Source organism: Fusarium proliferatum, assembly GCF_900067095.1.
Source record: "Fusarium proliferatum ET1 genome assembly, contig: FPRO_scaffold002, whole genome shotgun sequence".
Taxonomy (NCBI): domain Eukaryota; kingdom Fungi; phylum Ascomycota; class Sordariomycetes; order Hypocreales; family Nectriaceae; genus Fusarium; species Fusarium proliferatum.
The window spans coordinates 1,443,870-1,468,527 of record NW_022194791.1 but is presented as its reverse complement, the minus strand read 5'-3'; the positions used below and the strand labels follow the sequence as shown (position 1 = coordinate 1,468,527).

Below are 24,658 nucleotides of genomic sequence, written 5' to 3'. Positions count from 1 at the left end.
AATCAAACCTCAAATCCTGGGGTTACCCAGTTTGTGAATCGAGACGGCAATGCTGTGAACTGTTGGGAGTCTCATGAGGGTACTTGGCCATGACAACCTCTTCAGGTACAATGATCTACATATGGTCGTCTTTTCAATCATTAGTTACCCGGATTTGAATGGAACAATGCATTGTTCCAAGTCGCCTTTTAGAATAGGTGTGTAGAGTGTTGGAGTCTATCATAAAATGTGAGAACTCACCCCCTGCGAGAGATACAGTGCCACCAACCAAATTGTCCTGACTTGATCATAATGCTGTAGAGACTATTTTACTTAAAGGGTATTCGGGCACTTGAATATCTTCATAAGCCATACGCTCCAGCTGTTAGACGAAAGATTCCCATAAGGCGACACCTTACCCTCAACACCAGACAAAGGCTTCGGCTATGGCACACAGAGACTCCTCAAACTATTACAGATGAAGAGCTGATCAAGTTAAAGTATGATATATCCAACTGCCGTTCATAGCACTATGGCGATGTAAACATCTCACAGAAATATGCATGAGTGATCTGTCCTGTGTTGAGCATCGAATGGTGTTTACTCTCTTTATTGTGAGGCCTCACTCAACAAAGTAACAACAACCATACAACAAAACTTATGCCACACTATCAAGGAGTTGGTGAAGAAGTTTCTTCACTTGTGCCTCGCGGTCGCAAGATTCGCCTCCCCCGAGCCTCCCGGACAACCTCCTGTCGCTTTGACAGAGGCATCTTTTACCGACTTCAGGGAGTCGACTTTAGGGGAAACAGAACCGAGGTAATGCTGACCGGATGATAATTGTATTTTTCAATATCTTCGAGTTACGTTGCATCGTGAGAGTACAGATTCTCAACAAACATTACCAACTGCCATCCGGAGAAAAGGAAGTTGCTCAAAAAGGAGTGAAAACTCTTTCATCTCGAGTCATTCTCCATCGTGGAATACAACACAACCGAGGATAACTTACGTACGACACACCGTTTGTACAAATTTGCATTTAGTGAATATCTGCCTGGCGTTCAGAGCTCGGGGGTAGCAGTTACAGGGGAAACATAGAGTGATATTTAGCACCAATGATCACCAACACTCAGCCTCTCGCTCAGGAGGGCATTGACGCATGCGACCCTCAGATTGGACACGGATATTGAAATCCGATATGCGCTGAAGAGAAAAGATGTGACTGTGACAAGCCATGACCGGCCATAGTTGCCGTTCAAGACCCTTTTGATGAGCGGCAGCAGATCAGATCCTTATCTAGCTAGCTTGGCCTCTCGCGGCTCTTGAGGTCTTGGCTGGCGTAAATGTGGCCTGTGCGTGTTTGTGTCAGAGATTGATGAGCGACGAGAGCCAGGGTTTCTGGTATGTATTAGAGAAGGGTGAGATCGTGAGACGGGAGTAGGTGACTGTTTGTGTTTGTCTGTGTTTTGCTGCAGAGTCTTTATTTTGGGTTTACATCTCGGATCCGCAATCTGTATTTGTCTAACAAAGGGTAGCAATGGTGACACTTCAGGGCAGCAAAAGAGGCTTCGGGGTCTCGGACAGAGCGCGAAAGATGATATTTCCGCAGGCGGAATTTGGAGGTGGCGAGACAAGGCAGACGCAGTGGGAGACAGCGGATCCTCACTCATACGATCAAGGATGACAGTGGAACCCGTCAGGTTATGATGATGGGGGGCAAATTTTGGAGACTGTTTCCTTTTCTCCATTCTTCATCGGTTATGATTCTGCGGTGAAGACAAAGCGAGATTGGAGTGATCGTCTACATAAAATGAGAATATTCAGAGGGAGGCTGGTGATCAAATTATGTATCGATGATACGGGGATAAGAGGAGACTGCTACACTTATCATGAGAACAAACAATTGGAGGAGGTTCAGCAGCCGTGGCGTCATCGCTTTCAGTTCCTGCACTACACTCAATCCCCTGAAGTGGAGGACGCCACTTCACCAGGAGGACCCCTGCACCTAATTGCTTCTGGAAAAACTGCCTGAAGGTCTCTCTCTCTCTTTTTCTGCAGAAAGAGGCGTAAACTGACTCATAATTATTCAAAAACGCTACATGTCAGCATATCACGACTCATAATGCCCATCACCAGTCCCCAACTCACGACAATCACTCTCAGTCGTACAGTGACTTAACGTCACTTCGGCTACTCCAAAAGAGCCGCCCACCCAAACCCTGCCATATGCGGAAGCGCTATCAGTACCCCTGAACAAAAAAACAGGAGGCTCAAAAAACAATGGATTCTAATTTGGGCGCATCGATCATTCGATGTGATAACAGTATCCGTCTTGTAGCCGACTGACAACCGAGGATAAAGTGCAAGCTAAATTTCCTTATTAACCAGACATTCCCCTCTGTGGAATTAGACTCAGAGAGTAAACGGCCCTTTTCCTGGTCTTCTCTCGTGATCTTGTTGATCTTGTTGCGTTCTTTCATCGGAGGATGAGCCCTTGAGAGAAGACTGCCGACGTTAATTAGCTTGGCTGGGCAACCCTTTCTACAAGATTGGGGGTGCATTCTGCTGTGTGCAAGCCATGCAGATGAGTTTGTGGTTGGGGTCTGGCCCTTGAATCGAGTTGGAGTAGGGCGAGAAGAGGGAGGTCTTTTTCACGATGCATCGGGTCTTGGCTCATTACATCGCTATTCCCGCCTGATCTCTCTAGGTCTTCTCCAAATTCCTTTCCTTGAGGAGAACCCTACCACTTCCTCGCTCGGGCCCTCTTTTTGGAGAACAAGTTTAGACTTGGCAGTTGTCATAACGAAACGCTGCTGTATCCGTTTCTATGTCACGGTGATTTCATGATTGTAGTTCTCGCTCTTGGCTCTTTGTTCATTCGAGCCAACGCTTTCTCTCGAGCTGCACAACTGCATAGTGATCACCCTTCCAAACGAGTGAGTGTCCCTCTGCATCTGCATAACCGAGGACTGCACCGTGCTCTCTACATGTGTATGAATGTAAATCAACGGATAAGTCGGCGTCAGATAAAATGGGTCTTTTGCCTCTCTTTCGCAAAATCAGTGACGAAAGTGATGCTGCTCAGGCCCACCTTCGGCCATCGTCCAGAGCTTCTCTCCTCATTGTTTATCTCGACGAGATTCTGGGGAAATAAATCGGGATCTTGGACCCCAGAGTCTGCCCCAGATTGTTTAATTCAAGTTTAAATCTCCAGACTTTTTGGTGGTTTTCTTGTCTTGTTCTGGTTGAAGACTTTTGGGCTGTAAGTTGGTGATGCTGTCATGGGCGTGCACCAACCTGATCAACTCACACCCCTGCTAGAATTTCTCCAATTCTTAATGAGCGTACCCCTCACATCCCACGCCCTTGGCTTTTTTCCTCTGTTGCATCTCGGCCGCAGCCGTCGGAGGGAAAAAAAACCATCAGCCTCCTTGACTGTGTGTGTGTGTGTGTGTGTGTGTGCCCCTGCCACTAAGCGTCAACATTGCCGACCCTCCCATTTGAACCAGACTTTGCATCATGGTTTCTCAACTAAATTCTTTAGCAAAATAACCACGTGCTCCAGAATGCTAATTTCCTGGAAAATATGGACCTTGTAGTGAAATCTTTGCTGGTTTGTAAGGCAGATCACCATTGCTATGTGGGCACTAGGTGGACAATCCGTGTGGCTCTCCACGTTTTGACCGTGAGGCGGCGACTTGGTTCATCGCCCTGACTTTTGAGCGTAATGAGCTTTGGGTTTTCTACTCTAATATTGAGGTTGTTTCGATAAGATTGGGGTTTTGGGATATATGAGTTGCGGGGAGGAGTCTCCGGCTACAATGGTTGGTGCTTCAATCGCCCAAAAGACGGTTTGCAGTCAAGACTCCAAGTGATGTTTGCTCATAACAAACATGGCCACGAACATTAACATTGAAGTTTGGCTTCATTCTTAGTCCATGGAAGTTACGAAAAGCTATAGACATGTAACCGTGTATTGCTCAGGCCAGAGAGTTCACGATCTTGATGATTGATCGACTGATGATCTTCAGCTTCAAATTCATCCACACGATCTTCCTTGATCTCTGCCGACATCAACTCCCGAAAGCCTCTTCTTACCTGTAATCTTTAGTCAAATATACTGTACTCCGTATTTCTCACACAATCATCTTCTCCGCAAAGTCGAGGGGTAACCCCAGCACCACCGGATGGATCTCAGATGTATGTACCTTTTGCTAGGGCCAACATGCTGCATATCATGCTATGTAATCCGCAATACGCGCTTGTTCACACGCTGAAACGTCTGGAATTCAAAGACCGACGGCATCTTTTACGGTCACTCTTTGGTCGTGCGAGGAGATCATCCATTCAATTTTCTCCTCATGTCTTCCCCACAATGTGATTGTATTCCCCGCGGGTTGTGGTGTTCTCCGGATTGTTGGGGTTAGGGTTTGTGTGTTTTTGATGTTAATGAGGGTTCTTTGTCTGCATTAACAGCCAATTGAAACAATAAAAGGGGAAGTCCTCCTTTATTTGTGGTTTTGTTTAGACTTTACCGGAAATATGTGTTTTGATTGTCAGGAGAGGAAGAGATCATGAGGTGGACAATCCGGGCCGTTGAGCCTTGCCATGTCACCCTCATGGACTCATAGTCACCACCACGATGATAGATGTGTTCTTATTGAAAGTGCATTGTGTATATATTTGGGTATCATTGAACATAATCGTCATCTTTTGCCCAATTGATACACTTGATGTTCCCCCCAAATCTGCAGCTGTTGTTGATCTTGCACCCCCATTCTAGACCCTTTCGACCCCAAAAACTGAAGCGGCCTACCCTGGTCGTTTTCTTTCTCCACGCCCACGCCCTCGTCGTCGTCGGGGCACTCCACCGTCACTCCACCTACGTACCCATATCACTCCACAGCACGGTCTCTGCTCTCCAGCTGCCTTCTGCCCCCGTCTCCAGAACCTAATTTGATATCCATTCTCTCTTCAATTCCCGTGTTGAGTTCTCTGCCCTGGTCTAGTTAGTCCGTCCTGCTTTATAAATCTGTCTTGTCTCCCGTTGCCACTTTCGATCTCGTTGTTTTTCTTGCTATTCATCTCACGCTTGGTCCTATATAGACCGTCATACTATTTCCTGTCGATACATCACTTATAGAACATCACTTGGACTTCAGTAGTCCGCACCATCACACATCACAATGGCTCAACCAATGCCCGATTACCAACAGCAATTCTCCAACGAGTCTCCTCACGACTCTGACAAGACTCTGGAGCGTCAGACAACTGCTGCCCATCAACAAGCTCATCCTCATCTCTACGCACATCCCTCAAATATCCATCCCGCTTTCGGTGGTGCCCTGCAACCAGGTCTCTGGAAGCCTGTTGAGCACCGCAAGTTCGCCAACCCAGCTCCTCTAGGACTATGTGCTTTCGCTCTCACAACCTTTGTCCTATCATGCATCAACATGCACGTCCGTGGTGAATCTTCACCTGCTATTGCTATTCCTGTGGCCTTTGGCTATGGTGGCCTTGTTCAGCTTTGCGCTGGCATGTGGTATGTTGTACTTCCCACTCAACTTATACATCTTATCTAACATATACACAGGGAAATGGCTGTTGGAAACACTTTCGGTGCTACCGCCCTATCATCATACGGAGGCTTCTGGATCGCCTATGGTCTTCTCTTGACACCAACATGGAACGTCCTCGGCGCCGATGGTCCTTACGAGGGTGATACTGGTTCCGTCATGGGCTTCTTTCTTACTGGCTGGTGGATCTTCACAACACTCCTCCTCATCTGCACCCTCAAGTCCACCCTTGCATTCTTCTCCCTCTTCTTCTTCCTCGACATCTGCTTCCTCCTACTTGCATGCGAGAACTATGCTCACGACTTGGGCAACCACAGCGCTCAGCTTGCTCTTCAAAAGGCGGCTGGGCTGTTTGGATTCTTGGCTGCATTCATGGCTTGGTACAATGCCCTCGCCGGTCTCCAAGACAGCAGGTATGTTTTACCACCTCACTCCATAAAATTATACCTCATTAACAAGTCACCAGTAATTCCTTCTTCCAGGTTCCCGTTATCCACTTCCCCTGGTCCGATGAGGGTCGGGCTCACCGTCACCACAAGACCGAGCAAAACCTTGCTTAGACGTGCATCAATGAGGATTTCTTGCATTTCACGCGTTACGACTTGAATTCTTATAAAATAGGGTGTATGCGTTCCCATTTTAGGCGAACATGTGGTTTGAGTCCGCTGCATTGAAGGAGTTTTAGAAGGTCATTCGCTGTACCGGCCAGCGATCGTTGGCTTTTGCATTTACAGCCGCCGCTGAAGCATCGCGGCTCATTAGATGGTGGTTAGCATGTGATATAATAAGCTTGGTACTGTACATATGGAAAAATGAGGAACCTCATGATCAAAGCCTCAAAGTTGACTGAGTACACCTGTGATCGAATTACTGACGATATCATATTCTAAGATCAGCACAGGCAGTTGAGAGGATACATACCTGCGCCAGCTTCTATGAACAGTTATGTGATTACGAACTATGACTTACTGGGTGCACTAAAATCTCGATCATGGTTCCTGCAGGTTCATCGTGCAGGCCGATCCTGGTGTTGACGCCAATGCCGGGCTCACGCCACCTGATGACAGCCACAAGGCACAACTGGGCACTACACTCTGTTGAGACAGATCCTCCCCCGATATACTTTCTTTGTAATGTTCTCCTTAACGTGATGCGGAAAGTATCGTTTGTAGCCGTTGCTTCGGCATTTCATCATCCCGTCATCCCGAAGGTGGGGCCGCCCTGCTCCGGAAACCCGGGACCGGCCGATCGGTGCCACGACCGATAATCGGGAAAAAGCAAGAGCAATTATCAATCTTGAATCTGCTAATCTCTAAACCTATTCACGTCTGCCGAGATCTTCGGCATATTACTACTACATCGTGCGTCGTTACATCTTCAACCCCCTTTTCCCTTCCAGACCGGAGAAGCTTCATTCTCACGCATCGTACGATGTAACAGAATCACCTGATGGGCCGTGAGCCACGACCACAACAGTCCACCATGATCCAACACCTCACGCTGAGCAATCACAAGCATCATTGCAGCTGCAACCAACTCACTCTGCTGTATTGTATGTATAAATCGCCGATACCGCCCATGAGTGCCGCCCCCGCAATAATAACCTAATGCCTCGCATCCTTCGCTGGACCATGAGCAGGCCGCAGATCCTGTTCCTTTCATGCATTGGCTTCGCAGTCGCTCTAACTGCTATGCTCTACGGAAACATCATCAAACCTTCGACTGTAACTTCTGTTTTCTCAAAGACCATGTCCACGCGTCCCGTCGTCGTCGTCGGCTCCGGCCTCGCTGGTTTATCAGCATCGTACGAGGCTCTTCAGCGCGGGGCTCCATCGGTTCATCTTCTTGATCGCGCGCCGAAGCCTGGCGGTAACAGCATCAAGGCTTCATCGGGTATCAATGGTGCGGGCACCAAGTACCAGCGCGCTGCTGGCTTGGAGAGCGACACACTTTTCTACAGCGACTCTGTCAGATCGGCTGGGTCACGGTTCCATCTCACACAACCTCCTGTCGATCGCGAGGCTCTCATCACAAAGCTCACCACCGAATCAGCAGCCGCAGTCAACTGGCTTGTTGATGAGATCGGTGTAGATCTCAGTGTCGTGGCACCTCTTGGCGGCCACAGCGTTGCTCGCACTCACCGTGGCGCTGGAAAGACACCGCCCGGAGCCGCCATCATCATCGCTTTACTCAACAAACTCAAAGAGAATGAGAAGTTCTCTATTACTAACCTCGCTGAGGTCAAGGCACTACTTAAGGAGGGAAACGTTGTCAAGGGTGTCGAGTACGAATTTGAAGGGAAGAAGCATAACCTGGAGGGATCCGTCTTGTTCGCCAGTGGTGGTTTCGCTGGAGATGCCACAGGTCTTCTGGCGCGCTATCGCCCTGACCTCAAGGGTATTCCTTCGACGAACGAGGAGAGGCCGGGTTCTCACGATATTCTCACCGCTGTGGGAGCTGAGCTGTTAGATATGGACAGCGTACAAATTCACCCAACAGGCTTCGTTGATCCTGCGACGCCCAACTCCATGCTCAAGTTTCTCGCAGCCGAGATGCTCCGTGGCGAAGGCGGTATTCTTCTTTCACCTGAGGGCTCTCGCTTTGTTAACGAGATGGATACTCGTGAGCATGTCAGCAACGCTATCATGAAGCTACCAACTGCCACCGATGGCGACGGTGTTATCAAGCAATGGGATATTACTATTCTTCTTGACCCTGGTGCCTCTGCTGCATCGGCTAACCACATTGGCTTCTATGAGTGGAAGGGCCTCCTCAAGAAGGTCAAGGTGCGCGATCTCAAGCCTTCTCAGATTGCCGCTGTGGATAAATATGCCAAGGCTGTCGCTGATCTCACAGACGATGAGTTCGGCCGCAAGCAAAGGGGACGTTGGACACTCAAGGCTGGAGAGGGAAATCGCGATGAGGATATTTATATCGGCCGCGTAACGCCTATCACACATTTCACCATGGGGGGAGTCGCCATTGATCAGAAGGCCCGTGTATTGACGAAGAGTGAGGATAAGCTTGTGCCTATTCCTGGCCTTTTTGCTGCTGGTGAGATTACAGGAGGTATTCATGGAGATAATCGCCTGGGAGGTTCCTCTTTATTGGAGTGTGTGGTTTATGGAAGGACAGCCGGTGCTGAAGTTGTTGGTTCGGCTCAATAAGATGGTCACTACTTTTTCTATATGTTCAACTCACAAATGTGAGGTGCGTTTAATTGGGGTTGTCAGCATATTATATAGATCCATCCGCGATCGTAATCTTTCCTGCAATGCATGTTTGGTACAGTTTCTCGGCGGACATTGGAGGTGACTAATCATCAATCCCCGCCTCTTGCTCATTCAAGCTCCTCCAGCCTTCGAGGCAGTTGTTCATGTCCAGCACTCCATTGCCACTCGCCCTTGTAACTAGACAAGACCGGATCTAATCCTTCCTTTGCCTCATACCCCTCATCCGGGACTTTCTGATGATCTATTAGCGCTTCCCCTTCACTCGGCTTGCCATCCGTCATGGTGTTTTACGGCGGCCAAGAAGAACTCGACAGTCTTGTCTGGGATAGAAATGACGAGGATTCTGAGGCAGCACAGAATCAACTGAGGCTTAAAACCTTCTACCGTCAAGTGGAAGAGTTTTTCCAGCATCAATTCGGTAAACTAGCAACACTCATTTCGCCCTTGATCTTTGGAGGGTTCGACGTTCTTTACCGAGTGCAAGTGGAAGAAATGTCGCCTCATATTATGGTTCGACTTCCATGCCCAAGCCCCGTTCAGTTCCCTGGTGAGAAGACAATGTATGGGGCAGCGACAGCTTGTCTTGTGGCACAAGAGACCAAGTTGCCGGTTCCGCGCCATTTGCACTTCGACCAAGACTCGGTGTTAGGTCCCTTTATCATCATGGAGCGACGAGAGAATAGTGGGAGCATATCTGCCAGGCTAGCACGGCCAAATAAAGACCTGTCAGTGCCCCACGTCCTTGACCCAAACGTATCTGAGTCTCTTTTGCATGCTATCTGGCAAAGAGTAGCGCATTGCTTGTTGGCAATGTCCCGACTAGCTTTCCCAAGGATTGAATCTCTGCTCCAAACTCATGCTCATATCTATGAAGTTGCCGGTCGTCCATTGTCTCATAATATGACCGACATGGTTCGTCTAGCAAACATACCAAGGTGTATCTTGCATCCAGAGAGCCAGACTTACACAGGTACGGATGAGTGATACACCTTCCTGGCGGAGATGCATATTGCGCAACTTGTATTTCAGCATAACGACCTTGTTACTTCTGAAGACAACTGCCGGAATAAATATGTATCGCGGCAAATATTTCGCCGACTGGCCAGACATGGCAAATTGTCAAGCTTTGGGTTTGCTGAAGATGCTTGGTCATCACAGCCATCTCGGATTTTGCCAGAAACACTATCACCATGTCCTCTTAACTCTGGCCCTTTCCGGCTATGGGGCGATGACTTTCGCGCAGGCAACGTCCTGCTTGACGACTCGGATGAGATAGCTGCTCTCATTGACTGGAAGTATACATATGCTGGACCAGCGCAATTTATTCTTGACCCGCCCTGGTGGTTGCTAGTTGAGACCGCAGAAATGTGGTCACCGGATCTCAACGACTGGAAGAAAACCTACGAGTCTCGTTTAGGCATTTGGCTTTCGCCCATGGAGAAAGCAGAAGCCAGCATGGGCAAATCAGCCTATAACACTTTCCCAGTGCCCCTATCTAGGTATATGCGCGAAATCTGGCAAACAGGACGCTTCTTTCTAAGCTGTGCGGCCCGTAGGAGTTGGGCATTTCACTCTATGTACTGGAACTTCCTAGATGAGAGGTTCTTTGGTGATCGAGATCCTGGCGTGGTGAAAGGCGATCTCTGGACGACACGGATTGACTTGTTGAGTGATGACGAGAGAGCTGCCATGGAGCCCTTTATACAGAGGAAGATGGCCGAGAGCAAGGAAAGGCGTATTGTCGAATGGGATGAGACTGAGGCACAGAAGCGGTTTTCTGAACTCCTGTTCAACTAGTTGGCACACACTATAAGTCCGGAAAACCTCCGGGTGCCATAAGATTTAAGACTCTCCATGGGCCTAACAAGTCTATCATGCACTATCCTAAGACATTTTAATATTGCATAGGGCTTATTCCAGGGCGTTCATCCTAAGTATCTTGCCCTTGGCATTCAACTCTGTGCTTACAGTGGATTTAATGGGAGTCCGTAGTGGAAACAAACGGGAGCAAAGTCAGCAATGTTTCACAATACAAAAGGTTCTTACGGAGAGTCTCCATTTAAAGGTTGCTCAAATACATCTTAACCCAGTTATCGCACCCTTCGCCCTCTCGAAACTCTTTGTCAACCATGACATTTAAGTACAAAGATCCTTCACATACTTCATCACTCCAACTTGAGAGGGTTCGCCTTGAAGAACTCCTCAGGAGTAACAAGTTTGCCTCTCGCCCTCTCAGCAGCCCAAGCAACTGACTTCTCTCCATCGGCACCATAGTATCCGAACTCCTGACCAGCTTTAAATGCTTGCACGTAGACATCTTTTAGGATGGGTAGCTTCTCAGCAAACTCCTCAGAAGAGATTTGCTTGTAAGTGATCTCCTTGCCAGTAACCTTGCTCTCAATAGCGACAAGCTCCTCTAGGCTATAAAACCCAGCAGCTGCATCAAAGCCTACGCCCTCATACTTTTCAGGCTCGGCTAGAATTGCGCCGACGAAACTGCCGCAATTGCTGCCGTTGTCGATCCATGGGATGCGAGTCTCGGGGGTGAATGGGAGAGATACAACCCATTTGCCACTCTCGTCCTTCTGAGGAGCCCAGAGAGGGACTTGGATGATATTCTCGAGGAAGAATCCCAGGCGGACAAAGGCGCTCTTGACGGGAAGTGTGCGGATGTACTTCTCGCCCTCAGCCTTAGCATCGAAGGGATGATTGGCGGTATACTTCCCGCCAGAGACGTCTGTAGTGCTAGGAAGACTGCTAAAGATGATGTACTCAATGCCAGCGTCAACAGCTGCATCAGCTGTCTTCTTGATGACTTCAAACTCAGGCTTCAGATCGGTAGCAGTCCAAGCAGGAGTTGTCATGAAGAAGAGAGTGTGTGCTCCCTTCAGAGCAGTCTTGATAGAGGTAGGGTCAGCTAAGTCGCCCTGTGCGACTTCAATACCTCGCTCTCTGAGCTTTTTGGAGTTCTCAGAGTTGACATCACGGGTGATGGCGCGGATCTTGTATTGCTTTGACAGCTCTGGGTCGTTGAGGACGAAGTCTATGACAGCGCCGCCTTGTTTTCCAGTGGCGCCGATGACAGCGAGAGTCTTTGACATTTTGAGGTTTCGGTAATTGATGCTTAATTATGGTAAGTGCGTAAACAGTGAGATTGAAAAGTGATTGTGATGATGGAGTCCAAGCTGGCGCTTCAGCCGTCTTATATCTTTCCAGCGCCCCGAGATTCTGATCAATTGTACCACATTAAGTCAAAGTCCGCATATTGCGAAACCAATTTCTACTGCCCTATCAAAGTCCGCATCTTATCCTCCGAATTGAATCCTACACAGAAAGCCTCCGGTCTTTGCCAAGTTCTCCGTTGGCAGAGACGCCAAAACAAGGGACCTCTGGCGATCTACAGGGCTTAGCGCACTTTTCCAGTGACTAATCTCACTCCAACAGCGTTATTCAACGTTACTTGATGTCACTTCTGCGCCAATGAATTCATCCGAATAGCACTAAGCAATGCGGCTTCGCTGGAAAGATGCTCCGAGTCAATTAATCAGCCTCTACGACTAAGGAAGACTCCAAATCAGGAGGCGAAAATAAGGTGGCTAGAGAATTGATCCGAAGTAACGTAGCCTAGAGCATTCTAAAGTTAGAAACACCTTTACTATTCAAGACAATGTGAATTGTTCATCTTGTTTCATCAAGTCACCGGCTTTTGTTTTATCCAAACATGTATGCATTCGTGGTTGAGCAATATTTCCCACAAAAACCAACATCAAACCGAGTATTAGGGTAGTTGAATGCCCAATCGAACTTTTCTTTCCCAAAAACTCCCATCATGAATCCTGAATATGTCTTCCAAGCTCAGCAAAGTCCCCAACATCCTCACCCGTAAGATCCCAGTCCGGGTTATTATACATAGAATAGCAATGCTTATAAAAGTCATCATGCGGGAGATCCCCCATCATCATCTCCTGCTGTGAGGCCCCCTCTACGACTTCAGGCATTGGAACCCAGAGGTTAGAGAAGTTGTCCCATAAGTCTGTGTCGAGAGGCATGAAATCTTCTGGCGATGTTTGGCTTTGGTCGCCTGCAATGAGCTCGCCTCGGTGAAGATCACCGAAACCAGAGGGTGTTGCGCCGTTGGTTTGTGTGACACCGTTGGTGGTTTGGCCTTCGCCAGGTGGTCCTTGGGGGGATACGTTGACCACTTGTAGTGACTCGATCTTTTGTGCCATTACTTTCCAGAGTCTCTTGACCTCTTGCAATCTCTCGCGAGCATACGTGTTTCCATGGTCAGCAAGGTGCTGTATTTCTTCCATTGCCTGAGTTAAGCCGGGCTTCGGGTTGATTTTCATGTTCTCTTCACAGACTGAATCCAGGATCGCAGCGAGAATCATAATGAACGCAGCTGAGAAGGAGGCTTCGAAGTCATAAAAGCCGAAGATTGCTTAAGCCGTGTCAGTAAAACAACACCAAAGGTCCAAGGTCAGCTTACCGATCATGTTACGTTTTCTGAGCGTTGCGACAACCTTAAGCTGTCGCCTTGCAGCCTCGGCGCATGTCCTCGAGAGTCTGCCTAGCGGTGATGCATGCAGCTGTTCTCCTGTGAGGCCATTCCCGCTGAGAATGAGTTTCGCAGCGTGTAGCATGAGTGGTCGAATCGTAAGAATAGTTGCCTGTCCAATGGTCAGTACGGTCATTGACTCTTGTAACCAGCTTGCATACTTGGAAGAGCATCAGATGCAACGAGGCTGTCGTTCTCAGGGACTGGTCCCGACCCAGGTTATACACATCTGTAACTGCATCTGAAGGGATTTCTTGGGAGATCTGGTATAAGGATTTGACGATGTCTTGGACGTGGGGAATAAAGGTGGATTCTGACTCGTCTTCAGGATTATAGAGCACTAATAAAGTGTCAGTCACAATGCAACAAATCTTTGTAAGCTCACGTAGACCTACCAGCCAGGATACGACCCGTGGCTCGGGCTATCCTGATGTTTGTGCACATAGGACCAACAGGTGGGAAGCCAGGTGAATCAGTAGGAAGAGGGATGTTGATTGCCTCATCACCGATGCTTGGAGGGTTGCCTGTCGCGGCAGCCAATCGTCTAATTGCACATATTCATTAGCCATCATTCCTGAAGTCCACGATTTTATTCCCTTACCGTTCTTGCATGTAAATAGTCCACCACAGACGGTTCATATGAACTCTCTCAGACTGCATCAAGTGCCTTGTTCCACATACTCTGTGATACTTTTGTGAAATTGCCAAGCGCATGGCGGTGCTAATCTACGGGAAAAGTCAGCCATTGTTGCAGAATTAGCCATGAGACAACTCACATAGAGATATGCTTCTTCTTTACGATTCATGTTGCCGAGATAAATGGCAAAGAGAGCAAAAATCTCAATGCCAAGTTTTCCATTGAACCGCAAGTCTGACAAAGTCGGAACGTTTCTATGGGCATACTCAAAGAGTCTGACCCCAGAAAAGTCGTCATTCCCTTCGGGGTTGGCGTCGAACAGGGTTCCAATAGCAATCATAAGAATCATCTCGAGAACCCACAGAGACTCCATCTGAGCAGGATCATCACGGTTCTGGTAGAAAGCCCACATTTTATCAGAAAACTCACGGGCATCAATATGGTGCTGTGACTGGCCGATATAGAACAGAGCTGTATCTAACAACCTTTGAGCCTCGTCTCTTGGGGGCAATTTTGGAAAGTCACTGCTGGAGAGACGCCATGGATGGCTGATAACTTCGTGACGTAAGTTTGCCTCAGGACTGATCCAAGGTTTTGAAGTTGGCTCTGACTCAGGGCGAGATGAGCCGAGTAAGTCTTGGACTCGGGAGCCAAAGGTATGACTAGAGCTGAGGGAAGAGCCGGCAAGAATAGCTGAATTTTAAGCATGCGGTCATAGGGCTCGGAGAGAAGTTAACTTACTTGCAGCCGGTGATGCTTGAGTGCCATCGTAAGGAGGATACTTATGTTGAGCTAGGGGTGCGGAGAAACTTGTAGAGGGACGGATGAAGCTTGAAGATCTTGATCTAACATGGAGAGGGTCTTGAGGGGAGGAGTGAGATGTTTGTGGGTTAGAGTTGGAGTCTCTCCTTTGCCCGTTCTGTGTAGCAGAAACTGGGGGTTCTTAAGCTTATCAGTATAGGCCGAATGATGCCAGGGTGAAAGGAGAGCCATACCAGAGGCCCTAGGAGGTAGAGTTGAAGGCAGTCCATCGTAGCCATCTCTTTCATATCTAGCTAACTTGCTTTCAAGTTCCTCGATACGACTAACAAGTGACATATATCAGTTGTAAGTCCTAATTGGGTTACGAAAGAACTTACTTGGCCATATACATGCGCTTATGTCCATGCTCGGGAACCCTGCAGTCCAGCCCACGCTTGGTGCAGTACTGACAAGGAGTAGTCCCCGAACACCGAACCTTTTTCTTCCTACATGTAAGACACCTGCGAAGCTGTAAGTCACCAGAACAAGACAAAAATAGTGGAGAACAGGATATCGACATACGCCAATGATGCTTTGCGTGCATCTTTTCCCCCATCGGAGGGCGCCGGACGCTTCCGAGCCATCGAGGCTGTCGAGTCGTCGGCCACGGGGGTCATTGAGAGGTTCTAGAAACGAGATGATCTGACTCTAGAGATAGGAAGCTTATGGAAGACTTGACCGAGAGTCTGGGACTGAATGGGCTGAAAGTCCGAGAGGCACGGGGACTTGAGCGTTGTTATTCTCTCGGGATGGTTCCGGACTTTGAATGTAAAACTTCTCCACACAATGATCCGATCACGTGAAGGACCAAAGCCCCCATAATCCCCGTGGAGTATGGAGACGGGCCAGCTTCCGGCTTGAGACGATAATGGTGGTCCACTAGAAAAGTCCAGTGGAAAAGATAAGCTGGGGGATTTGGGTGGGAGCACGGCTTCGAGGCCGATGGATCAACAAGCCACCGGAAAACACCTTCTGTCAAGTTTTCCGGGGAATCCTTATATGTCTGATGTAGTGCCTATCGACACAAGAACTCAACACAGAATCTTGTGAAAGGATTAGGTTCAATTTTGATGTGAAATAATCCGATTCATCGCTTTGGCCAATATGGTCAACTAAAGGTGGTCCAAGTCGTGAGTCAATGGTCTCCAAAAACGTTGGATGAGGCAATGCTGGGATCGGCATCGGACAATATGACCGAGGTATCGGAGGTGCTTCCGGTATGACGAAATACCTCATCAGCTTTATCATTGCTGAAGTGTTATGTTACTAGATACAATTGAATTCAAATGCATATTTTTGAGATAATTTTCGCTCACCTAAAATTTGAGATGGCCTATGTCCCAGGATAAAGTATATATGAAAATGCTAAAAACCAATAACTGCCGCCAAATCGCTACATATTAATACTATACAAATCCCAAAAGTATCCAAACTCATCAGACGTAAATTTTGTTTGAAAAACCACACTCCCAACCTCTTTTACATCCTTGGTTCACGAGGCTGTTGCATCATTGACGCTGCCATCTTCAACCTATTCCTCGCCTCAGACAAAAGCTCCCAGCGCGTGTTCGTCAGTGCATCGTCAACAACACTCAGTAGACCAATGATCTTATTCCTGTTTCCAACCACGCCAGCTTGATTTTGATGCAAGTGGAAAGCTTTGATAGAGTCGATGGTGGGCGGGATCATGATTTGGAGATATGTTCGAAGATCCTCATGACGTTCACGCTTCAACGCCTCGTAGTCCATATGTGATGAGATAGGCGTCTGCTCTGGATGAGATGCCTGAGGAGTGTTGATAGTGCCTTGAGCTGAGGATGAATGAACACTAGCCTCGGTGGCCATCGTCGGTATACCATAGCTGCTGGAGGGATATTGTAGATGATCTGGGAACGGCTCGATGTTTCCATCTTGCACATATCCATATGCCCACAATACGAGAGAAGCGTAGTATAATGCCCAGGCCCTGACTAGCAACTTATCGCTCCCAGCATCGTACTTGGGATAAGTAGATGGGGAAAATGCAGTTGCCATACCACTAGCATCCTTCGTCACGCCTCTCCTTGGCGCTTCTTGAAGAAGAATAAGCCTGATGAGTTGGAGCGCGTGATACACTCCACCAATAGCTCCAGGCGATGCGACCCATTCTTTGATCTTAGCCTCAGTTCGTCTCCAGTCCACAGAAGACACAGTGCGTCCAAGGATTTGAGGAACACCTGCAAAGATACAGAGCTCTGGCATACTGATGTAAACAGTAATGTGACCAAGATGATAAAGGACTGTGCCAAGTGTCTCCATGGCATCACCATCATCACTTCCACCTCTGCTGCTCAAGCCTAGTCTCTGCCAATCAAAGGCAGCGTGTTTGACATGAGCAACACCATCATCGTAGTCCTTCTTCCACCAGTCAAATGCCCTTAGAAGCTTTGGGCGCCATCGCTCTTGGACGCCAGGTATAGTGTCGGTCCCGAGCGTTGAGCGGTCCAGATCTCTTTGATGCATTTGCCATGTTACGGATAAAAGTGCTGCGAGAAGCGCAATTCTTCCAAACGGGCTTGTTCTTACTCTTTGCCCATTGAGCGTGCGTTGTAGTCCGTCAAGGAAAGTAATAGGTGTCACGCCGTTAGCATGGAGACTCGACTCAACGCAACCAATTTCCGATGGTGAGTCTGAAGACCATAGAGTGTTGTCGCAAGGAAGAGGAAGCTTGATCTCATGGATCACCAGCGTCGGTGTATGCCCAAAGAGAGCGGCATGTGTAGCATCAATGATGAACGCAGCAAGGGCGGCTCGGCGCGTAGCTTCTTGAGCGATCCAATGGTCCCACCATTTTTCAGGCGAAGAATTGAAGCCTGGTTTGTTTGGCCCAGGGAATAGTCTCGAGGATCCTATCTTAGGACTACCCATCGGAGTTGGAACCCGAGAGGCATATGAAGATTGCTTTCCGGTGAGGGCACTTCCTCTACGCATGAGCGACAAAGTTGTAGGGAAGTAAATATGGGCACGCTCGTGGAGAACTCGAGTTGCGTTCATCTTCTCGTACACCTCCAGAAGTAAGAGTGTCTGGATGACCCAGAGTTTTGCAGGAGGGTGAGAGTCCGCATGCATGAAGACCTGCCAGCGGAGGTTCCAGGAGACGAACGTGGTGAATTTTGAAATTTTGTCCACGGAATCTTCAGATGCTCCCTTTTTGTCCAGCATCGAGGCTCCCATGATAAGGACAGCCAGCAACAAAAAGTCATTGGCAGTTTCCGGGATGAATGTTGGGCGGTGGAGGATGGGCAGTTGGTGGTGGAAGTTGTCCCAGTATGAGTTGAGATAACGTTCAACGTTGACGTGGCTGAGAACATGGTTCTCAGCATCAGTATCGCTGCCAAAAATCTCATCCTTGATATCTGCGGCTGATCTGCTTCCATGTAGACTGATCTCGTTGAATCGCTGCATCATATAATGAAGCAGCGATTGCCTCTTGTGCTCTGAGAGACCAGTTTTTCCAAATTGTGATACATCGACCATCGGTGTAGCCATCGCCATTGGTTCAGACTGGAACCACAGGCTGTTGATAGGTTCGACATAAGAACCGCCCATCAAGCCTGGTTGAGCCGTGTAATCCGTACACAGCTGGCCAAAATTGTTCGAGTATCCTGCCATGCCGAAGTTTCCTGGTATGAAATTGTTGTAGTTGGAGCCTAGCCCTTGACCAGTGAAGAGCCACGTCGTGAATTCATCTGTGCTAGATGGTGAGAGCCCGAAATGCTGCTCTTCCATGATTTGTTCATTGGATGTCGATAGTCCATTAGGCATGGCATAAGATTGTGTGCGAGCGCGTTCCGGGCGAGTAGTCAATTCAGGACTTGCCAGAGGCATAGACATGTCAGTAGGAGGCATCTGATCGATCCGGAAGGACGGCAAAGTGCTTATGGCCTGCTTTTCTGGCGAGGATTCACGACTTTCGAGTTGTCGTTGGTCTGCATAGTAGCCACTTGCGCTTCCTAGGTCATTTTGCTGGCCAGAGTCTTGTCGGGATAGTCCTCCATCCACCCCGAATTCTTTCGAGTTGTTGGGGTCAATTGCCGATGCATCCATGGACATTCGAGTCGTTGAAGCTTGTCGTTCTTTTGCTGGCGTCTCTCTCGCTTCATCTTGTGTATCACTCCATGCTGAGCCATCCTCACTGAACGAGTACCTCTCACTCCGCTGCCTCGGTAGTTTAGAAAACTCCTTCTGGGGCCTCTGAGAAAGGCGCCCATTTCCATACTGCTGCACCTGTCTCTCATGTCTCAGTTTATGACGCGCATAGAGATCTTTCCTAACGAAAGTAAATGAGCAATCCGGATAGTCACAGTAGTAGATCTCTTTGGGGGAGTCTATAACGGCGTCAGTGGGGGAACAATTGATCCAATTGGACGGTACTGACGATTGAGTTGATGCCGCTGAAGATGCTCGGCTCGGGAATATGTCCTCCCGCAACCTTCGTGGGTGCATTGGAACTCTTTGCACGAAGCCTTGCGGCGTTTCTGGCGCGGGGGTGATGAAGCCATCGCGGCTCGTGGTCTGGCGCCGTGCCTCGGCTAGAAGTGCTTCTGATGATTCAGCACGTCTTTGAAGGACTCTCAAAGACTGCAAGGACGCCTCTACGCGTCGCTATATCGGCCACAACCGACAGACTCGCGATCGAAGCGGTATACAAACTCAAAGCCTTCGGGCCAAATTACCCTCCCAAATTCGAGATTATGGGGGTGAATGTGACCACGCCTCCTTCTTGCCTAGTCACCTGACTGACCAACCCATTCTCGGCTCATTTTTTTCTCGTGTTGGCATTACCATTTGCCATCCCCGCGATTCCCCCGCCCCCAGGTCAACCGAATGCGGGGACAGGGGTGATATAGGGTAGGGTATTCTTTTCCAATCTCTGGAGTTTGGGGGTGATGCAGGTAGGGTTCAGAGGCATCGGAAGATTGCGTGAGTGGTAAAGTGGCTTGGTGTTGTGACGGCGCGTGCATGGCTAGTGTGGTTCGTTGCCTGTCAGTTCATTGCTGATTGCTGAAGAATTGCCCTGCATTGGAGTTCATGCATGTGAGAGGAGGAATAATTCATCGCGTCAAGCCTTAGGATTCCGGCCACAGTAATGATGACTACCTGGTCCTGGAAGATCATGTGCACGTACGTCTCAAATTAAATCCGATCATACAACCAAAGATCTGCAATAAATGATCAATACTGTAGCTGCAGTGAGTTTCTGACCGATCTCTGATTGATGCGAGACATTGGGGCCCAACCCCTGTCAGTGTCTGTGATTTTACTCCGGTACTGGGCTGCGAGATTATCGGTGAAGATGAGATCTACTGGCTTGGCTGGTACATACTACATTCCCTCTCTGGTTTGGTTATCTCTACACAGTAGCATCGCGCATCACGTATACCTTCCGGATTGTCAAAAAACTCCGATGCATGGCATGCGACGGGTTTCCAATCTCACCTTGCGCGCTGCGACCGGCACATCCGGTCAATTTCTATAAACCCTGCCTATATCCTGAGTGCATAATCCACAAGGGTTCAGGACACGACACTCACAGACTCACTGCAGGATGTCATTCCGCAATTCCGCCTTCGGATTTTGTCGTACCAAGTCATATCATGATCGATAACCTTAAAAGAAAAAGAAGAAAAAGAAGTTCTAGGCGAGTTAACTAGGAGATCAATTGAGGCTTGATCCAAGGAACTAAACTGGCCACTGAGAGCGGAGAAGAGAAGCACCAAAAGAATAACATTCTGTCACTATCATGAAAATGCAACTTTGGGCCGACCCAACAAAAACTAAAACTGGAGTGGCGTTTCCCTGCAGCTACCGATCGCGCAAATGCACGTGGCCTCTCCCTTGCAAAGTCAATAAGCGACGTCGATGGACGGGCATTCCCAGTCGATCGAGACTTTGTTTCACGTTTATCGACCCTCTTCTTCTGTCCTGTTCTGTTCAGTGCGGAATTGAATCCAGGCACAGCACGCACATGAGGTCAAAAGAGGCTTCAGCCATGGCATGATTCTGCAGCGTAGCTCCCGAGAATACGTGTTGCCGGACAATAGTCCGTGTCCTTCTCGAGGGAGGGAAATTTGCCCATTTCGCTTTTACCTTGAGTTATTACTCAATGCTTAGAAAGACCAGGATGAAATGTCAGCGCCTCTGAATCATATTTCCTTTGAGATATGTTTATCCGTGGAACAGCAATGATCTTCGACTCTCCACAAACAATGCAATGCCATCATGACAGAAGAGGAAAAGGGTTTGGCAAATCTGAGGCTCCCAATGATGATCAGTGCTCGCTTCAGTCGTAGTAAGGGGGGAGTAAGAAAATCAGTCCCAGGGCCAGGGCCAGGGCCAGGGGTCTTTGCTTGGTACGCGGATTCCTACGATCTAGCGATTGATCTGTAAATATTTAGTGCGCTCGAGTCAAACACACGGACCGCTCATTCGCAAAAGCAAGCAAGTACGACAGAAAGAGCATCGTCGGATTGATACAAGCTTTAACTGCCGGGTCGACTATTCGCACTAGATGCTTGCCTAGTTGCGGGCGCCCAACGATCTCCGCACGGCAGAGAGAGGCTAGAGAGGCTACTGATTCTAGCTTAGAGTTGGGCGTCGACACTGGAATTCTTGACTGATTCAGGTCAGGTCAGGTCATGTCAGGTACGAGGAAGAAACTCTGACACGGACTTGGTTGCAGGTGGCGTTGCAAGAGTTTATAGCGACATAGAGCCAAGCCTGTCAAAGACTGTTGAAGCTAGGTACCTACAGTGAGTAAAAGAGGTGGTGGAGATTTTCTCGGGGCTGCTAGTGAATTGTTTGCCCAAATTGGGACTTGACATCCGTTCCTCGGCTCCCACATCAGCTTAATTTTAGTCTTGGGTCCGTCCTGGGTCTCTTAGCGGTAGTTCCGTCTGTCTGTCTGTGGGTTGTTCTAGGTCTTAGCCACCTACGAAAGCACCAAACGGACCCGGGCATGGTTCCACAGAGACAAATCTGTTCATCTGCATGTCTCTCTCTTGACTCTTCTCAAACACGCGCGACAGAAGCTAATGCCAGGGGTTTGGAGGCGAGGTCTCTTGCCCCCTCCCGGAGGCGCTCCCCGTTCTGTTGAACCCCCCGGAGAGGCTCCAAACCGAGGCATGCCCGCTGATCCCGCGAATAGCATGGCTGCCTAAGTGTGCTGATCGTATGGACTGCGCTACGAGATGAGAGTGAAGTTGAGCGACGGTGGATTTGGTGACACGCCGTACAAGGGCCGTAGGACAGAATTGGCCTGGTCCCGACCACTTGGGTTCTGTAGGTCCCGGCCCCTCGGTTCGTCGTTAGCAGATTTGTATGTACATACAAAATTCCCATATATCTGCGACGAACTCCTTGCGGCCCGCATCTGCCGGATCCTGGACCCTTTCGTTTATCGTCAATCATTCCTTCTTGCTTTCCCCATTGTGATTCCGTCTTCTTTTCCCCTTTATTCCCATATGATTTGAGGTGAAGCAGGATAGAGCCTGGCCTCATCGACAGTCATGTCTGTCCCCAACAGAGGCCCTGAGCTTCAGGCTGTATGCTATACTCTTGCCGTTTCTTCGGTGATAGCAGTCGCACTACGTATCTATGTGCGCGTGCGCCTGGTCAAAAACTTTGGATTGGATGACTGGTTCATGTGTAGTGCTCTTGTAAGTCGCTCACCTCTCAACGACACCCCAAACATCAAATCACGACGACACATCAATTGATCAGACTATCAATACTCCATGCTTGACACAATAAATCTGTACACTCTAATGCCAACATATACTGACCACATTGGCTGCATAGATCACATTTCTCCTATTCGTCATGTCGGCCCTACTTGGTGTGAAGCACGGCACAGGTCGACATAGAGACGACCTCGACCCTCATGACTTTCAGCAAGCAATGAAATGGTGGTGGTGGTGCTACTTATGGTTAGATACCTCCAAATGTGCTTTGTTTACCAAGCTAACCATCCATACAGGTACTGCCTTACGATGATATCTTCAAAGATCTCAATTGGCTACCTACTCCTCCGAATCACGACACGAAAACTCGACGTATGGATCCTCTATGGCGTCATGGCCATAACTGTCTGCACCGGAGTCGTCTTCTTCTTCGTCACTCTCTTCCAATGCTCGCCGATCTCGTACTTCTGGAACCAAGATCAATCTGGAAAATGCGTCAAGCCTGAGGTCATTATGGCCCTCACTTATCTATACAGTGTGTTCAGTGTTATATCAGACTTCACTTGTGCTATTCTACCAATGTTCTTGGTGTTCAAGCTCAACATGGGAAGGAAGACGAAGCTGGCTCTGATTCCTATCATGGCTATGGCCTGCGTGTTGGTATACCCTCCTTATTACAAGAGACATGAGCTCACATCTTACAGGGCAAGCGCAGCTGTTGTCGTTCGATTCCCTTTCGTGAAAGATTTCAAGAACCCAGACTTCTTATGTAAGTCGCAACTCCAACTCCAACCCCAACTCCAAGCATGATGATGAATCACAACTGACAAACCCAAACAGGGGCAACAATCGACATCGCCATCTGGTCGACAACGGAACAAGGCCTGGCCGTCACGGCCGGGTCTTTGGCAACGCTGCGGCCTTTGCTTCGATTACTCGGCCGCAAGCTTGGCATAACGACATCGGGGCGGTCTGAATTGCGGGACACTGATCAGCCAATGGGCTCGGGGGGGTTCAGGCCTACAAAGGGTACCAACGGCAGCGGCAATAAGCATCGCGATCTTTTTAGCCTCGCCACATTCGCAAGGGAGGACGACCTGGACGGCAACGGGCGAGACGGCCAGGCAGCTTACGCTGGGGAGCACCATTTCCAGAGCAGATCGTCTGCTGAGAAGGGGGTCTCGGCGTGGAGGTCGAGGGACAATGAGAGCGAGGAGGAGTTGACGGGGCAGCTTGGGAATGACAATTCGCGGATCGTCAAGGTGACAACCTTTGAGGTTCGTGAGAACAGGATTTGAAAATCGTACCAGCAACTGGAACAATAATGACGGCCTTGATATTTACAACGAATAATAATACTACTTGCTTATAATTTAGAAAAAATATGTCGTTGTAAAATGAGGATGAAGGCTAGTTATTTAAGTATTTGGGCTTACATCCATGCCTTGCTACTACTTACCTACAACTGAATGCACAATAGTGCTAGTGACGTCAAGTCAATCAGATTCGGGCAGCTTATACGACGAAGCTAAGCTACAGTAAAGCTCCAGCTTAACTACTATAGGTAGTATGTATGCAGGCATGTACTTACTGTACAGGCTACATCTGCTGTTCATAAGCTATACCAAAATAAGCCGACTCACTTGCAACATCCATGGCCTGAGCAAACCCTCGAGCTTCTAAAATGCATCAATCATAAGCTCGCTTGTCCAAACAAACGCACCGCAACGTTTCACTGTCGCGATTGACCGCCAGATTTCGACCTGCAACTGAGCTCAGAATCTTGTTTTTACCAGACATCAAGCCCAATCGCCATGTGTCATGACTGCCCAGGCCAAGTTGCAAGTCTCGGCCCCCAATGGAGAGGATAACACACGAGAAGTACAGTACAGATCGGTTGCTGCAGCATCACGTAGCCTGCAGGGTGCTTGTGAATCCGTGTCGGAGCGGCTCATAATACCATATGCAGTTAGTCGCTCTTCGCTTATCTGCACCCACAAGAGTGAGAGGTCCAATACAACATTGGATGGCAAAGCTTAATGAAGCCGGTCAAGCTGATCTAGGTGTAATTATTGCATGCAAGTTGGGGTCCAGAAAGGCTGTTTCTTTTCTCGACAGTTGGCTCAAGGCCAGAAATGAATTAAAAATCAATT

The 24,658-nt window shown here is 48.7% G+C and overlaps 7 protein-coding genes across 7 annotated transcripts; 4 read left to right on the top strand and 3 right to left on the bottom strand.

The window, feature by feature from the left end:
* Positions 1 to 5,165: 5,165 nt before the first annotated feature.
* FPRO_03287 (uncharacterized protein) lies at positions 5,166 to 6,115 on the top strand (the record flags this gene model as incomplete). Its single annotated transcript, XM_031226518.1, has 3 exons — positions 5,166 to 5,521; positions 5,573 to 5,968; positions 6,022 to 6,115. The coding sequence occupies 3 exons, from the start codon at positions 5,166 to 5,168 to the stop codon at positions 6,113 to 6,115; spliced, it is 846 nt and encodes a 281-aa protein (XP_031077046.1).
* A 1,047-nt stretch (positions 6,116 to 7,162) lies between these two features.
* On the top strand, positions 7,163 to 8,722 carry FPRO_03288 (uncharacterized protein; the record flags this gene model as incomplete). Its single annotated transcript, XM_031226516.1, has 1 exon — positions 7,163 to 8,722. One exon carries the CDS (start codon positions 7,163 to 7,165, stop codon positions 8,720 to 8,722), a length of 1,560 nt encoding a protein of 519 aa, XP_031077045.1.
* A 345-nt stretch (positions 8,723 to 9,067) lies between these two features.
* On the top strand, positions 9,068 to 10,585 carry FPRO_03289 (uncharacterized protein; the record flags this gene model as incomplete). The annotated part of the gene is made up of 2 exons (XM_031226515.1): positions 9,068 to 9,700; positions 9,818 to 10,585. 2 exons carry the CDS (start codon positions 9,068 to 9,070, stop codon positions 10,583 to 10,585), a joined length of 1,401 nt encoding a protein of 466 aa, XP_031077044.1.
* A 368-nt stretch (positions 10,586 to 10,953) lies between these two features.
* Positions 10,954 to 11,889, bottom strand: FPRO_03290 (uncharacterized protein; the record flags this gene model as incomplete). Its single annotated transcript, XM_031226514.1, has 1 exon — positions 10,954 to 11,889. The coding sequence occupies one exon, from the start codon at positions 11,887 to 11,889 to the stop codon at positions 10,954 to 10,956; it is 936 nt and encodes a 311-aa protein (XP_031077043.1).
* Positions 11,890 to 12,615: 726 nt separating this feature from the next.
* On the bottom strand, positions 12,616 to 15,401 carry FPRO_03291 (uncharacterized protein; the record flags this gene model as incomplete). Its single annotated transcript, XM_031226513.1, has 10 exons — positions 12,616 to 13,229; positions 13,278 to 13,458; positions 13,508 to 13,686; positions 13,742 to 13,890; positions 13,948 to 14,072; positions 14,123 to 14,676; positions 14,725 to 14,925; positions 14,979 to 15,067; positions 15,123 to 15,245; positions 15,307 to 15,401. 10 exons carry the CDS (start codon positions 15,399 to 15,401, stop codon positions 12,616 to 12,618), a joined length of 2,310 nt encoding a protein of 769 aa, XP_031077042.1.
* Positions 15,402 to 16,263: 862 nt separating this feature from the next.
* Positions 16,264 to 19,325, bottom strand: FPRO_03292 (uncharacterized protein; the record flags this gene model as incomplete). The annotated part of the gene is made up of 2 exons (XM_031226512.1): positions 16,264 to 19,151; positions 19,202 to 19,325. The coding sequence occupies 2 exons, from the start codon at positions 19,323 to 19,325 to the stop codon at positions 16,264 to 16,266; spliced, it is 3,012 nt and encodes a 1,003-aa protein (XP_031077041.1).
* Positions 19,326 to 22,331: 3,006 nt separating this feature from the next.
* On the top strand, positions 22,332 to 23,803 carry FPRO_03293 (uncharacterized protein; the record flags this gene model as incomplete). The annotated part of the gene is made up of 4 exons (XM_031226511.1): positions 22,332 to 22,481; positions 22,624 to 22,751; positions 22,802 to 23,274; positions 23,346 to 23,803. 4 exons carry the CDS (start codon positions 22,332 to 22,334, stop codon positions 23,801 to 23,803), a joined length of 1,209 nt encoding a protein of 402 aa, XP_031077040.1.
* Positions 23,804 to 24,658: the final 855 nt, after the last annotated feature.